We start from the raw sequence: 16,785 nt of genomic DNA on the forward strand, positions 1-16,785 counted from the left end.
GGTCTGGTTACCTAAGATTGCATTATTTATTGCATCTTTATTTGTTTGTATTGTTGTACTAATGTGCCTCTAAAAAGGCAGCAAGTAAGAATTTGATTGTTTTCTTCCTGGTGCATATGATAATTAAACACGCGACTTGACTCTTGACTCTTTGCATTGTCCGCACTGTTGCATCCAGCACCTCTCATGCATCTTGCCATAACCCTTCCCTCCCCTCATGTGTTTCATCAATGTGCTACCCTTTGGCAACATCAACTCAAAAGACATAATTTTCTCCATGTACATTTACTGCTATTTCTCTTTGTTTCTGTTATCAATTTTAATCAGATGATTTCATCCAAACATTTTCCCCTCTGCATCTTCAAAGCAAATTCTCTGTAGAAAATGAAACTCCCTTCTAGCAGTGGATACTCACAGAAGCCTACAATTACACAATACCTACAATTATTTGAGTCAAGTTTCTACCTCCCTAGTTCACCAATTTTACATCCTGTTGTTTTGTTTTGAAAGGTCCAATTTGCATATCAGAGCCTCCAAATCTGAGATTTTCACTTCTTTATAAATATTAAAACCACGGTTACCATTCTGAAATACCACACTTGCTGTACCCTTTTCCTTTCATAAAAACAAGTTGTCTGTCATATTTTCGCCTTTCATGTCAAAAGCTGGCATGTATTTTATGTTCCACTGTCAAGCACTTTTTTTTCCCTTTTGCAAGACCTTTGTTCTTATGTTTCACCAACTTTATTTAACTCCCACAACACCTTTGAGCAGAAGTAGAGTAAATAAGACAGCAGGACAATCAAAAATTGCTAATGATATAAATAAGAAATAAAATTATGAAATATAAAGTTATGAAACCCTCAGCGAGCTGTATCGCATCTGTGGAAAGGAAAACAATGTTAATGTTTCAGGGTCCTTTGAATCAGTATAATGCTCTGATGAAGGACCTTCATCCTTAAGTCAACTTTGTTTTTCTTTTTCCACATATGCTGCCTGATCTGCTGGGTGTTTCCAACATTTTTGGTTATTTTAAGTAAATTAGCTGTCCATTTGAGTTTCGATCAACTGTTGAAACAGAAACACCAGTTTAAATATTTTTCGGAAACTGGTTAATTTCATATGCATATATTGCCTGTGTTCCCTTTTTAATTTGATATCTAGTTTTGAATCAATAAAATATTAATAATTCTGCAATAGAAATAAAATGTCACTCTCTTATATACGTAATCTTATTTCTAAATTAACATTTAAAAAGCAAGTACATTGGGTACAAAATTAATAATTTATTTATAACTACAGAGTATTCCTGATGATAACGTGAATGTGGTATTGGAAAATGAAAGTATGCTTGCAGAACTGGAAAAACTTAAATGCCTTCCAGCACCTGGAGAGGAAACATCCCTTCTGGGATATTGTGACAGCAGCACACAGACAGAGATGGTAAATTGAGCTTATAACTGGCTTCATTTATTTATTTATTTTGCCAAAGTTTTCCACTTTTCAATTGATTACTGTCTTTTGTGATTAAAATGAAATGCAACTTCTGGAATTGCCACATTTACTGGTTCCAGCATGGGTATAGTATTGTTTGCAGTATTAAGGCAGAGGCTTGTGTTGTCATAGCAGCACACAAGAGGGATCTGTGTTGTTTGTTGTGCCAGACCCAATGTAGTATGCAGCTTAAATTTGCTAGCCAAATAGAAAAGCAGCGTGCCAGCACACTATTTTCTAAAGTGTTGGATCTGATAGTTTCTGATGATGTTGAACCTAAGACCTAAGATGCAAGTTTAATGACATTATAAATTTGCTACAAAAGACTTATAAATAGAATGACTGGATTTTTGTCACTCGTTAACCTTCTACCAATACGCAACCTTGCACAGAGTGAGAGAGAAGACCAGCATATATCCCAAAAGCATTCTGATCAATCTAAGAACATACCATCGTTTGAAGAAAAGTCTGAAGAAGCAAATCAAAGGGTCCTCATAAATCAAAGGTCAGCATGACGCAGCAAATTGCTTTCCATGTTTGAACATGTGATGTTGTGAATGAATTAATAGAACACTTATTTTCTTGGCGGCTTTTAAAGTGAAATGTGTGCAATTATTTAAAAAATTGTTGAACTGATTTTTCAGTGTAAGCTTATAGAAATTATTGATAGACATTCATCATTCAATGATTTCACTGATTATCCCCATTTCTCAGCATACTTTATCAATAGTATCTGTTGTGAATTCAGAAATTGTGTAACACAGCTCATCAAGATTCTGCTACCTGCAACCAATGTGCAGGAAACCCTGTTCCCCGATCAGCCCTATACCAGTTGACTTTCACTGGGCTCCGGTTCAGTAGTACATAAGCTTGAAAATACCTTTTTTCAAATCACTTCTTGGCCCTGCTCCATCTGTCGTGAAGCCCTACAACCAGACAACTTTATGTTCTTGCACCAATGGCTTTGTTCATTCCCCGGTTCTTTCACCACACCATTGACAGATCATTCCTCTGCCTTAAATGAGCAGTGTTACATAGCTGGAAGTGCTCCGACGGAAAAAGGAACAGATAACATTGTCAGGTCAAAGACTCTTTATCATAAATAGGCAAATTGTAGAGGAGGTGGGGGTGGAGAGATTGATAGGACAATGCTGGCGTTGCTGAGGTTTTCTCCCAGTGTTTATTGGAATTGTCCGGTTGATGGATTAATGAAAGCAATTAGAGAGAAAAAAAATAAATACAAATATCTGTTAAAGCTGTAAGTGCAGGTCAAAATGATAATGTTGGATATGAGAATGCTGTGACGGTGGAGAGAGAAAAACTGAGTTAATGATACAGATTGATCACCTTACAGCAGGACCGATCATTTACAAAGTAAACGGAAAATAAGTTGCCAGCAATTGTTGAATTCAGCATTGAAGCTGATCTGCTGCAACATATTTAGACAGAAGATGGCGTGCTACTCATGAAATGTTAACTGTTTGTCTTTCCATAGATACTGCCTGACCTTTTGAGTATATAGAACATTTTCTAGTTTTATTTCAGATAGCTTTCATTTTTTTTAAATCCTCAATTATGTAATTTGTTTTTTTCCTTAATTATTGATCTCGCATCTGAAAATACTCCTATGTTAATATCTTGTTTATGTTTGCAAATAGTTTACAAAAGGCCAATGACAGGCTCTTGAAAGTTTTGTTGGAAGTTGTTAAGACAACGGCTGCTGCAGAAGAAACTATAAATCGGCATGTTTCAGCCTTTGTAGAAAGATCAGTGAAGGGACAGCCTCCTTCAAGAAGTTCTTTGTGGGAACAAGATGAACAAGAATCCATTGAGCAACTGAAGCCTTTCACACTTCATAGTCAACAAAAGGGTATGTCGAATTTAACGCGGCTAATTTACTAATTTAATCAGTAGTGAGTAATTTATTCAATGTTTTAATGCATCAAATATGATGTATAACTGAAATGAGTAGTAAAGATGTTTCTTTTAAATCGTCTCATTGCATAGTTGTCTTGTCTCACAGGTATTGACCCAGGTTATGAATATTTGGGATGTATTTCATGCATGTGAAGATATATCACCATTGAGCTCAATTATCTTCTCTCCCTCTCTTGCTCTCTACAAACTGAAATTAATGATCTCCACAGATCATTACTAATCAGCAACTCCAAACTCTGCTGCCTCGCCCCAGAAATATTCTTCTCTGCCTTTCTTACCTCTAGACGTGACAGTTCTAATGCCTTTCCTAGCTGCCTTCACCTTCCAAACTTCATAAAATTAAGGTCATCACTGACATTCCTGGGTTTGTTAATCTACATTAGTCCTGAGTTAAGCATTGCAATGATTTCAAAATGTTCAACCTTTTTTTTATTTTCCCCCTCTATGCTTCAGCCCTCTCTTAGTCTCATTGCTCTCAATATGTTCACTCTCCAATTCTCTCCTCCTATACTTGAATACAGACTTCTATATTTCACCTTTGTTTATGAATCCCCCCCCCCCTCAATATTTTTGTTGGCACTAATGATTTCAGCAACCTTCAACCCAGTATCCCCCCCCCCCCCCCCTCTTTACCACTGTTCTCCCTCTCTCCTCATTAATACGCTCCTTGCCTCTTTGTCCAAGGTTTTACTCTTTCTCCTAATATCTTTTCTATGACTTGATGTTGGATTTTATTGGATAATATTCCGATGAAGTGTCTTGGGATCTTTTAGGTAAAGGTGCTTTATGAATTTGCTGTTGAAAGGTAAACTTAACTGTTCATATTTAGATGGAGAAAATTGACTCAAAAAATTAGGGTTTGATCTGCAAGAGGTTGTTGTGAAATAATTTCTCGTTTATTGTTCCTGTGCATGCAAACAAGAACCTGAATCAAATGATCATTGCATCCTGAGCACGTAAGCACAGCGGCTAAAATAAATATTAGCTTTTGCATACTAAGTACCCAATCTTGGTTATGAGATTTAAAGTCCTATCCTTAACCTGCACATAATGTCTCAGCTGCTGTTCCCAGTTTGAATTCCATATCAGCTATATAATGACTATCCTTCCATCAGTTTCTTCTGTACATTATGTACAGACCATCTTGGGGTTTTTTAGCCCCTACCATAATACTTTCAATAGAGATTCATTAAGACATATAAGTCTCTTCATCACAATGACACATACGAGATTCCTCTTTATGGTTTGTTTTGAGTCACCATCTGGATAGTGTTGTCAGAGAGAATGCCAATGATACTAAGTGATGCTGCTTTGTGACTAAATGTGAATCTGAACCCGTCGTTCCCCCTTCAGTCAAGACCCAGGAGACCACAAATGCTGGAATCTTGAACAAAAAAACAAAGTGCTGGAGGAACTCTGCGAGTTAGACAGCATCTGTGGTGGTAGAGGTCTTCTGACTGATGGATTAATGGAGGCAGAATGCTGGAAAAGAGATATAGGATTGGGGCAAAGCTTGGCAGATAATAGGTGGAAACAGTGATTCATAAGTGATAGGAGCGGAATTAAGACATTTGGCCCATCGAGTCTACTTCGCTATTCAATCATGGCAGATCTATCTCTCTCTCCCAACCCAATTCTCCTGCCTTTTCTTAATAATTCCCTCGACAGCTTTGTTTTCTGGTTTTTAGTTCTCAAATCTGAATTAAAGGGTCCTATGTTCCACATCTGAAAGTTCAGAGCAAAAAAAGAGAAAAGTAAAAATAAAAATTCTCAAATCTTCACACCCATTAGTTTCAAAAGGTCTCATTTTTATGTCCAGTCAGTGCAAACAATATATTAGAATACAATATATAATAGAACAATATATTTTGGTTAGTCAACAGCTAGCTGTGTATTTAATGTTCAATGTCTAACATTAGCTGCAAGACAGGCATTTGATTTCAATCTTATTTGAATTAAGACATAACTGTGGTGTGGAAGATTATCAGAGTTCCATTGAAATGTCTACCCAAGATCTGTTCTCAACCCTGAAGACGTTGGTACCATTGTTTAGATTATGGTGTGAATGCCATCCTACAGTATATCTAAGGTAGAAACAAATGTTTAATGGCTGTTAGGTTTTAAGTTGTTTCTGAATCCCTCCTCATGAACAATCAAAATCTCAATCTTTCTGAAATTTAAAAAGCACCATATATGGTGGTTGGTGCAGGTTCCAGCATTTCCCTCAAAAGTACCAGCTGAGACAGTACTAGTGCGTACTGTACCAGTAGATGGAGGGAATCCAGACTGACTCGGGGAGTCGTTCTTCATCCTCTATGACAAAACAGTTGTAGAGGACTTTGCACTATCTTACCGTGGCACAGGTCTGCATTTGCCACATTTTATTTTTTGAGTTTTAGAAAGATTAAATTTTTAGAGAGATACAGTGTGGAAACAGGCCCTTCGGCCCACCGAGTCCAGGCCAACCATCAATCACCCAAACATGTTATCCCACAGTAAGGACAATTTACAGAGGCCAATTAACCTACAACATGCACGCCTATGGAATCTGGGAGGAAACCAGAGCACCCCGAGAAAACCGGAGCAGTCACAGGGAGAACGTGCAAACTCCGCATAGACAGCATCCAGGTCAGGATCGAACCCAGATATCTGACACCGTGAGGCAGCAGCTCTACCGCTAGATTTAGATTTCTCTTTTCTTCAAGGTGATCACATTCATGGCATCTCTGAGGAGCCCAGCTATATCCTCCCCAGATGTGGATGATAAAGTTATGGATCGTACTTGAAAGTCCTCTATATATCAAGCAAGTCTGAGTCGTTGCTTTGGTGCATTTTCTTTTTCAATCTTTCTCACTGCAGTGTTATACCTCACCTCTAACTCCTCCAACTGCCTTCTGTTGGAGTGGAGCTAATCTACTGGACTAATAAGGCGCCAACACTTAAGATCTCCCAACTCCACCAGTTAAGCGGCAGTGTATAATAATGCTTGCACAGGTTCACAGGTTCAATGCCTGAGAATTAAGTCATCATTGATTAACTCATCAAAGTATATGCAAGGATAGGCCTTAAGTCAACATCCATGAAGCAAAGGACATCAATCAACATACCCTCACAGTACACAAAAATGCTGGAGAAACTCAGCGGGTGCAGCAGCATCTATGGAGCGAAGGAAATAGGTAAAGTTTTGGGCCGAAACCCTTCTTCAGGCTGATAGGGGGTGGTGGGGAGAAGGAAAAAGGGAGGAGGAGGAGCCCGAGGGCTGGGGGATGGGAGGAGACAGCTCGAGGGCTAAGGAAGGGGAGGAGACATCAAGGACTAACAAAATTATCCGCACAGTACACCTGTTCACAGTGAGATCCTGAAAAGCATGAATCTGTTCTGAGAGTTATTTTATCTAGAACAGGCATGTAATTCCACTGAAACAGTCTCCACTAAATCTCCCAATTCCCTGTAGGATGTGTTCTCTTCCAAAGCTAATATCTCTAACGTTGAGTATAGGAGCAGGGAGGTTCTACTGCAGTTGTACAGGGTCTTGGTGAGACCACACCTGGAGTATTGCGTACAGTTTTGGTCTCCTAATCTGAGGAAAGACATTCTTGCCATAGAGAGAGTACAGAGCAGGTTCACCAGACTGATTCCTGGGATGTCAGGACTTTCATATGAAGAAAGACTGGATAGACTCGGCTTGTACTCGCTAGAATTTAGAAGATTGAGGGGGGATCTTATAGAAACGTACAAAATTCTTAAGGGGTTGGACACGCTAGATGCAGGAAGATTGTTCCTGATGTTGGGGAAGTCCAGAACAAGGGGTCACAGTTTAAGGATAAGGGGGAAATCTTTTAGGACCGAGATGAGAAAAACATTTTTCACACAGAGAGTGGTGAATCTCTGGAATTCTCTGCCACAGAAGGTAGTTGAGGCCAGTTCATTGGCTATATTTAAGAGGGAGTTCGATGTGGCCCTTGTGGCTAAGGGGATCAGGGGGTATGGAGAGAAGGCAGGTACAGGAAACTGAGTTGGATGATCAGCCATGATCATATTGAAAGGCGGTGCAGGCTCGAAGGGCCGAATGGCCTACTCCTGCACCTAATTTCTATGTTTCTATGTTTAAATGCACTGTTCACTCGAAAGGACAGGACACATCATTTGCATGTGAGACTAGACTCCCATAATAGACTTTGCATTCTGATCCATGTTTAGCAGGCAGGCTCGAAGGGCCGAATGGCCTACTCCTGCACCTAATTTCTATGAAAGAAAAGGTTGAAGGCCCATTGGAAAAAAAAATGAAACATTACCTCTGACGTTGCAATCCCAGGCCTACTGGCACTTAAAGTGGAGAAGGAATATTTGGGATGGCACTGAGAACCAAGAGTCTATGCACTGCGAATGCACAGAGGCCATGTAAATGGGGAAAAAACCGCACACGCATCATCTCAGATACCATCTGCTTCATCTATGGAAGAATCTGCGTTTTCCATATTGACCTTCTCAGAACCCAGAAAACAGTATGGAAGCAAGTCATCCTAGTTCTAGAGGGACTGTTTAAGAAGGAGGGTTTTGAAACATAACTAACATTTGTTTTGAACAAAGCATATCAACTAGTGATCAACTAGAAAGAAGAAGAAACTGTGCGAACTGTTGGATATATTTACATGCAAGAAGATTGATCTGCACTAGAACTATGAATTTATCCAAGAAAGCAACTCCAAAAGGCTGTCCAAAGGGAAGGCTCAACTCCAACAAAATGCTTTGACCTCAGCACAAGGTGTTCTGGCAACTGGCACTAGTTTTATATCAACCTCTAAACAAAGAGCTACAGAGACTCAAGGACTTTCTCAAAACATCTTTAGTTAATGTGGGGTCCACACTGACTCTTGAGAATATCTGACTCCTATGCAAAAAGTGAAGAAGGAGCTGTTGTGAATCTTGCGCCCATGCATCAGTAGCAGACAAAAACCCTTTGTAAGTAGCAGATCGACCAGACTATTTTGCCGCCTTTCGGCCACTACCTGCCCCAAATACGAAAGAGTCTGCGGGTTTCCACCTTGGCCACATTAACCACCTCAGAACCTACGGTACTAGAGTGGAAGCAAATCATCCTTGATTACAAGGAATGTCTTGGAAAAGTGGAAAAGTGTTTTCTATTTCAACATTACTTACGTTTCTGGCTTCAGTATGCTTAGTGGGGCTTTGAAAAACATGCTGCACTGATGGAGTTCATTGACTGTAACGGTGGAGTGGTAGTGATTGTTGCTTGTACAAAGTTTGAAATCTGAAGGAAATCTTTCAGCACAAAAATTCCATCTTTCCTTCGACACAAAAGGAAAACAAACATTTACTAGCATTCTTGGTAGCATGACACCAGGAGCGGCGACCATCACGTACAAGCTGATTAATTATTGTCCAGATGCCGAGAAGATGTTGGGGGAGTCCAGAACTAGGATTCACAGTTTAAGAATAAGGGGTAGGCCATTTAGGACTGAGATGAGGAAAAAGAAATTCACCCAGAGAGTTGTGAATCTGTGGAATTCTCTGGCACAGAAGGCAGTGGAGGCCAATTCACTCGATGTTTTTCAAGAGGGAGTTAGATTTAGCTCTGAGGGTTAAAGGAATCAAGGGATATGGGGGAAAAAGCAGGAATGGGGTACTGATTTTAGATGATCAGCCATGATCATATTGAATGGCGGTGCTGGCTCGAAGGGCAGAATGGGAACATGGATGGAAAAACAGTGAAAGACAACAGTTAATTTTGTTTACACAAAAAAGCTGGAGAAACTCAGCGGGTGCAGCAGCATTAATTTTGTTTAATGTTTCTTCGAGAGCCTTAGTTTTTCCATTGCAAAAATCAAACTGCTGAAGGAACTCAGCGGGTCAAGCAGCATCTGGAGATGTGGAGGGCTTATTGACATTTTGGGCGGAGTACCTGCATCTGGACTGAAACATTGACCAATCCTCTGTCTCCACAGATGCTGCACAACTTGCTGTATTCATCCAGTAGTTTGTTTTTTTCCTGACCGATGAAGGCATGCATGCCAAATGCCTTCTTTGCCACCCTATCTATCTCTGTTGCTGCTTCCTGGGAACCATGTTCGCAGATATTATAAACTACTATATGATGTAATAGTGATAGACACAAAAATGCATGTGACATTTTGTTCTGTGGGATTATGGGAAGGAGAAGATGTTATATCAGGTTATTTAACTTTGGGTTCTTTATATGTTGTTTCCTCTAGGTTAATTTTAGTATCATATAAAATTTTAGCAAAATTTGATTATGTCACATAATAGTAACATGTTGCCCGTGAAACCTTTAAGAATGGCACACTAAAGGGCCTGTCAACTGTACGAGGTAATTCAAGAGTTCTCCCAAGTTCTCCACTGATTCAAGCTCGTGTAATGTACGTAGCTGGTATGTAGGAACTCGTGGATGTCACGTAGTGGTTCGTATGAGTAACGGTAGGTACTCGGGGAATCCGGTAAACTCGTGACGTTTTTTTCAACACTGAAAAATGGCCACGAGTAAAAAAATACTCGTGATGAAAAAAAATTGTTACTTTTTACTCGTACGAGCCGCTACGTACCTGCTACGTACATTACACGAGCTCCAATCAGGGGAGAACTCGGGAGAACTCCTGAATTACCTCGTACAGTGGGACAGGGCCTCCAACCTACTGGCCAAACTGGCGCAGTGCAAAAAGATGCAGTTAATGGATTTTTAAAATCTGTTTATTAATGAGGTAACTTCTACACTTCCAGCATAGTGGCTTGGAATTTCCATAAAGCAGTGATTTTCGGTGAAACATGATCATCGGATAGATGCTCAAAATACATGCCATTATTCATAAAAGAGCATAGAAATCTGTTGGTTGGCCAGCATTAATTCTTCAAACAATATGCCAGTCACCACCTCCTTACCCCACTTGGTGTTCTTGAAAGCATGCAGCACCAGTGGTCAGGGAGTATCAGATTGCTTCTCCTATCTATTTCTGAATTAACATGTAATTAACAAACTACCAACCTCATTCATCAAAGTATTCAATCCAAAGCACAGGAATTTATAAATCAATACTGCCTGCAAGATTGATCTTGTTTTTAATCCATTAGTTTAATCTTGTGATGAACATTTATTTATTCATGAATACTTGCACTAAAATGAATGAATATGAATGAATGAATGGATAATGTTATGAATGCTTATTTGCCAATTGTGTTCACATACAAGGAATTTGCCTTGGTGCTCCATTCGCAAGTGACAACGTGATATACAGTGACAATTAAGAATGACACATAAAACATTATACATTAATAATAAAACATTATCGATTAAACATGTGAATTAAATAAAATACCAGAGCAAAAGGAGGCTGTTTTCCTAACCAATTTCAAAAGTTACATTTTGCATGTCAAAGGAATATCAACTTATTTTTTTCCAATTACCAAGATCCTGGTTATTCTGTACAGTGGTTGTGCTCTTCTATTCTCCAAAGCCCTTGCTGACTTACTCTTAGTCTTGAAAATTTCAATTGACTCAACATCCACACCTTTTGGGAAGGGCACATTTCAGATTCCTACTGTTTTTATATGAAAATTACTTCTTGATTTCACTACTGAATGGTTTATCATTTTTGGATTTTGCCATCAATTTTCCTTTTTTGTTAATTTAAATGAGAGGCCAAGTTTGCCTTTTCTGCAGCGGATGAGTTAAGAGGGGACATTACTGAGTTATCTGAAATTATGAGGGGTATGAACAGAATAGACGGCAGGACAAATAAATCGAGCTGACATAGATTTTGTGGGGATTTGAGAATTGCTTTTTTTTTTTACTCGGAGAAGGGGGAGAATCAAAGTCCTGAAACAGCATTTAAGGAGTGGCTAGACAAAATACTTGAATCATCTTTTCTTTGAAGGCTACGTGACAAATACAGGAAGATGGGATTACTATAAATGGTGCACATTGATTGGTGTGGTCATTGTGGGCTGGATGACCTCTTTTCATATGGTATGACTATGAATCTATCATTCTCAATTTTGTGTTCTTGAAAGCATGCAGCACCAGTGGTCAGGGAGTATCAGATTGCTTCTCCTATCTATTTCTGAATTAACATGTAATTAACAAACTACCAACCTCATTCATCAAAGTATTCAATCCAAAGCACAGGCATTTATAAATCGATACTGCCTGCAAGATTGATCTTGTTTTTAATCCATCAGTTTAATCTTGTGATGAACATTTATTTATTCATGAATACTTGCACTAAAATGAATGAATAATGAATGAATGAATAAGGTTATGAATGCTTATTTGCCAAGTGTGTTCACATACAAGGAATTTGCCTTGGTGCTCTGCTCGCAAGTGACAACGTGATATACAGTGACAATTAAGAATGACACATAAAACATTATACATTAATAATAAAACATAATCGATTAAACATGTGAATTAGATAAAATACCAGAGCAAAAGGAGGCTGTTTTCCTAACCAATTTCAAAAGTTACATTTTGCATGTCAAAGGAATATCAACTTACTTTTTTCCAATTACCAAGATCCTGGTTATTCTGTACAGTGGTTGTGCTCTTCTATTCTCCAAAGCCCTTGCTGCCTTACTCTTAATCTAACATGTTCAGTCTTGAAAATTTCAATTGGCTCAACATCCACACCTTTTGGGAAGGGCACATTTCAGATTCCTACTGGTCTTATATGAAAATTACTTCTTGATTTCACTACTGAATGGTTTATAATTTTAGGATTTTGCCATTAATTTTCCTTTTTCGTTAATTTAAATGAGAGGCCAAGTTTGCCTTTTCTACAGCGGAGGAGTTAAGAGGGGACATTACTGAGTTATCTGAAATTATGAGGGGTATGAACAGAATAGACGGCAGGACAAATAAATCGAGCTGACATAGATTTTGTGGGGATTTGAGAATTGCTTTTTTTTTTTTACTCAGAGAAGGGGGAGAATCAAAGTCCTGAAACAGCATTTAAGGAGTGGCTAGACAAATACTTATCTTTGAAGGCTACGTGACAAATACAGGAAGATGGGATTACTGTAAATGGTGCACATTGATTGGTGTGGTCATGGTGGGCTGGATGGCCTCTTTTCATATGGTATGACTATGAATCTATCATTCTCAATTTTTTAAAGTAAGCAATATACAGACTGACCTCAAGCAACTAAACCCTGTAATTTAATCTTACACGCTGTAGTAAGGTTACAGGTGCACAACCTTTTATCCGAAAGCCTTGGGACCAGACACTTCTCTGATTCCGGAATGGAAGATTTTTAGCGTAGATTAGGTAGGTAGCGCGGGCGGCTTGAAAAGTCTGGAGCGGCTGCCTCTTCCCAGGAGACCGGGGAATCATTGTAAATCATTGCTTAAATGTTAGTCAGTTAGTTTGGAGGGATTTTATGTGGTGGGGGGGGGTGAAGGGGAAAACTTTAATTCTTAGTCCCCTACCTGGTCGGAGAGGCGGGGATCGGGCAATGCTTTACCGGGTCGCCGTGCAACAAGCTCCGGAGCGCTGTGGCCGCCGACTCCCAACATCGTGGAGCTGGGGATGCGGGCGGCGCCGGTTGGAGCTCCGACCCCGGCACTCTGCCCCTGGCTGCGCGGCTCTCCAAATCCAGATGACGCCCGCAGCCCCAGCTCCGCGATGTTGGGAGTCAGCGGCCACAGCGCTGGGATACCAGCGGGGAGCGGGCAATGCCTTACCGGGTCGCCGTGCGGTAAGCTCCAGAGCGCCGTGGCCGCCGACTCCCAACATTGCGGAGCTGGGGCTGTGGGCATCCGGCCGCGGGCGGCGCTGGATTTGGAGCGCCGCGCAGCCAGGGGTAGAGTTGCCGGGGTCAGAGCTACAACCGGTGCCGCCCGCGGCCGGACGTCCGCAACCCCAGCTCTGCGATGTTGGGAGTCGACAGCCACAGCGCTCCGGAGCTTACTGCAAGGCGACCCGGTAAGGCATTGCCCGCTCCCCGCCTCTCGGACCAGGTAGGGGACTAAGATTTAAAGTTTCCCCCTTCACCTCCCCCCCCCCCCCCCCCCCCCCCCCCTCACATAAAAGCCCCTGCAAACTAACTGACTAACATTTAAGCAATGATTTACAGATGTTTAAGTGTCTCCCCGGTCTCCGGGGAGGAGGCAGCCGCTACAGTAGTACAGACCTGGGTTGACCGTGGGTCGTTTCGGGTCAGGTTTGGCGCCAAACGCGAGCTTTGGTGTGCAGACGACATCCTGGAAAAAATGTCCGGTTTTCGGAGCTTTTCGGTTTCCGGAACTCCGGATAAAAGGTTGTGCACCTGTATTATGAATAACTAGACTAAGTGGGACATGTTGAGTCCCAGCGTTCACGCAGGAGGGCTGGTCCCCCAACGCAATATTCCACCTTTCCACCAATTCCGATATACACACACACAGACTAACGCACGCACACTCACGCACACTTACACGCACACTCACGCACACACACATACACACACACGCACAGATTAACACACACACATACACTCACACACATACACTCACATACGTCCACGCGCACACACACACACACACTCGCACACACACACACACAACACTCACACATACACACTCACACTCACTCACATACACACTCACTCACATACGCACTCACATACACACTCACTCACATACACACACACACACACTGACACACACCATATATATGACAGTAAACTTCCTTGAATCCACTCACACGGCTGAGTGCAGCCTCTCCACTGTGGAGAGGCTCCTCTCCACCGGAAATTACACAATAAGCGCGACCTGTCCACGAAATGACTTTTAGACTAAACACAGTTGGACCTAATAAAGCACTTAATCCTTCCACATACAGTCGGACCTAATAAAGTATTTATTCCTTCCAAACACAGTCGGACCTAATAAAGCATTTATTCCTTCCAAACATAGTTGATCCTAATAAAGCATTGCAGTTTCAAGCGCTGGCAGGGCAGCAGGCCAAACAACTCATTTATTCGCAAGTACATTGCAGACTCACAGTTCAGTTGATTCACAGCTTAGAATTGCAGTCGTGGCCTCTCCCTCGTGATCTTGCAGAGTGACTAACTCACGTCCAGGCATCCGGGATTTTATAGTCCAGCCCCCCCCCAAGAAGGGGCATTACCTTAATTGCTGTGATTGACAGGCGAGAGGACCAATCAGCTGATCTCAAGGTTTTTTAAACACTCATAACTTTTTTATTTTTCATCGATGGGAAAAATCCTCAGGACTGGCTCAGCGGAGGAGGACTGTGAGCAAGATGGCCAAAAATCACAGCGATACAGGGTAGCGGTTTTTCTAAAATCAATGTACAGCGCAGACAGGAACTGGTCAAGATGAGACTTTTAATTAAATCGAACATTTGTACCTGAAATTTCAACACCTGCTTTCTTTCTTCTTATCATTTCTCCCCGGCCTGTATATTTTCTAAAAAAGTTCATATTGTTTGTTTAGTTTAATAAGTAGGTAATCTATGAGTAACTAATCAACATTTTCTTTCAAGTACAAATTAACAGCTGCACAAATTGATATTTCTACAGACATAATTTTTGAACTATAATTCTGAACAAGTTTATGAATATGGTATGAAATAGCTTTTTGTTCAGTGGTCAAATCCATATTATAATCTTTTATTTAATTTGCAGATGATCAGTCAGATTCCTATCAGGACACTGATACAGAAGGTGACACTACTGTTCCATGGTCAGGAGGGACAACTGAAGAACTGGAACTGGATCACCATTTCACACAGAACATTTTCAGTGGTGGAGAACTAGATTCTGAAACTGAAGAGCTTGTATTACATGTGGGAACTCGCCTACAAGTAGCTTTGGAAAAATTGTTGGAAGCTATTACTGAGACTGCCAACCAGGTAACAATTTTTTTTAAATGAAATCGATTTGAGGGATCTTGATTTATAGAGTGGAATGACTTAAAAGAGACGTTTGAAATCACATTTGTGTTGCTTTCTCACCAAAGAGCAGAAGCTTGGTAGAAATTGGGGTATACTATGAGTACTTAAAGTCATGGCTTGCACAACTGTAACTTCAACTCTGTATTCCTCTCTCAGCAAAGTAATCTTTTTTTATCCCTTATCAAGTATATTTTGACTGTCACCGTAAAAATATTCAAAGCCTCCTCTTTCACTGCCTTTTGAAGCAGAGTGTTCTAAAGACGGAATCCTCTGAGAGGGAGAACAAATTATTATGAATATCTTAAATGATGATTCCTGGTTCAAGGTTTAGCTTAATTTATTATTGTCACGGATAGAGGGATTTTTTCCCATGCATCTGCGGTGGAACAAGATGTTATTTGTTTCAATCAACTCTCACTCTTCCAACCTCCAGTGGATACAAGCCTAGCTGTTGTAATTTGTACCTCATAACCCAACCCTCCCATCAGTCTAGTAAACCTCCTCCATACTGCTTCCAATATGTATCGGCTACTCTAAAAGATCACTAGAGGAATCAGCCATCTCATTCATTACATGACTGGTATGTCTTTGGGCTTGGTTTTCTATGATCTTGTCTGATAATCTATATATTACTAAAAGTCTGTTCTTGACCGGTTTTGGCCATCTGTGCTGCGATTTCCGAGAGAACGCCGCCACCTACGGCCGTCATTTTTGGCCACCTCGCTCAGAGCCCGCCTCCACCGCATGTGTGCCGAGGATTTTTCCTGTCGATGAAAAATGACAGAGATATTAATGTTTTTACAAAATTCCCCATTCTCTCTGCTGCCCCTGCTGGGGGGAGGGGGAGGGACTATAAAACCAGGAAGTGGTGTGCCTCAATCAGTCTCTGCAAGTGGTGTGCCTCAATCAGTCTCTGCAAGTGGTGTGCCTCAATCAGAGCTCTGAATGACTGACAAATGTCTACAGCACTGTGAGTACCCTTAATTTGGTTTGAAAATGAAAATATGGTTAGAGGTAAAAAAAAAAGCACTCAACCTGCAAATGTTTGTTTGGGTTGAATTAAAAAAGGCACTCTCTCTCTCCCCCCCCCCCCCCCCCCCCCCCCCCCTCTCCCTCTCTCCTCTCCCCTCTCCCCTCCCCTCTCTCCTCCCCCCCTCTCCCTCCTCTTCTCCCCTCCCCTCTTCTCTCCTCTCCTCCCCCCTCCTCCCCCCTCCTCCCCCCTCTCCTCCCCCCCCCCCCCTCCCCTCCTCCCCTCCCCCCCCTCCTCTCCCCCCCCCCCCCTCCCCTCCCCCCCCCCCCCCCCTCCTCCCCCCTCCCCTCTCCCCCCCCTCTCCCCTCTCCTCCCCCTCCTCTCCCTCCCCTCCCCCCCCCCCCCTCCCCTAAACCCTCCCTCCCCCCCCTCCCTCCCCCTCCCTGCTCCCCACCC

At 41.5% G+C, this 16,785-nt stretch overlaps 1 protein-coding gene across 4 annotated transcripts in view; it reads left to right on the plus strand.

The window, feature by feature from the left end:
- LOC129709537 (A-kinase anchor protein 9-like) overlaps positions 1-16,785 on the plus strand; it is a 200,255-nt gene that overhangs the window by 82,318 nt on the left and 101,152 nt on the right. For all 4 annotated transcript variants that reach the window (XM_055656004.1, XM_055656013.1, XM_055656019.1 and 1 more), the window contains 4 exons: positions 1,303-1,443; positions 1,887-1,999; positions 3,153-3,364; positions 15,091-15,317. In XM_055656004.1, coding sequence (XP_055511979.1) covers positions 1,303-1,443; positions 1,887-1,999; positions 3,153-3,364; positions 15,091-15,317 — 693 coding nt within the window. The remainder of the gene's footprint in view (positions 1-1,302; positions 1,444-1,886; positions 2,000-3,152; positions 3,365-15,090; positions 15,318-16,785) is intronic.

The sequence above is a fragment of the Leucoraja erinacea genome, chromosome 2, assembly GCF_028641065.1.
Source record: "Leucoraja erinacea ecotype New England chromosome 2, Leri_hhj_1, whole genome shotgun sequence".
In the NCBI taxonomy this organism is placed as follows: Eukaryota; Metazoa; Chordata; class Chondrichthyes; order Rajiformes; family Rajidae; genus Leucoraja; species Leucoraja erinaceus.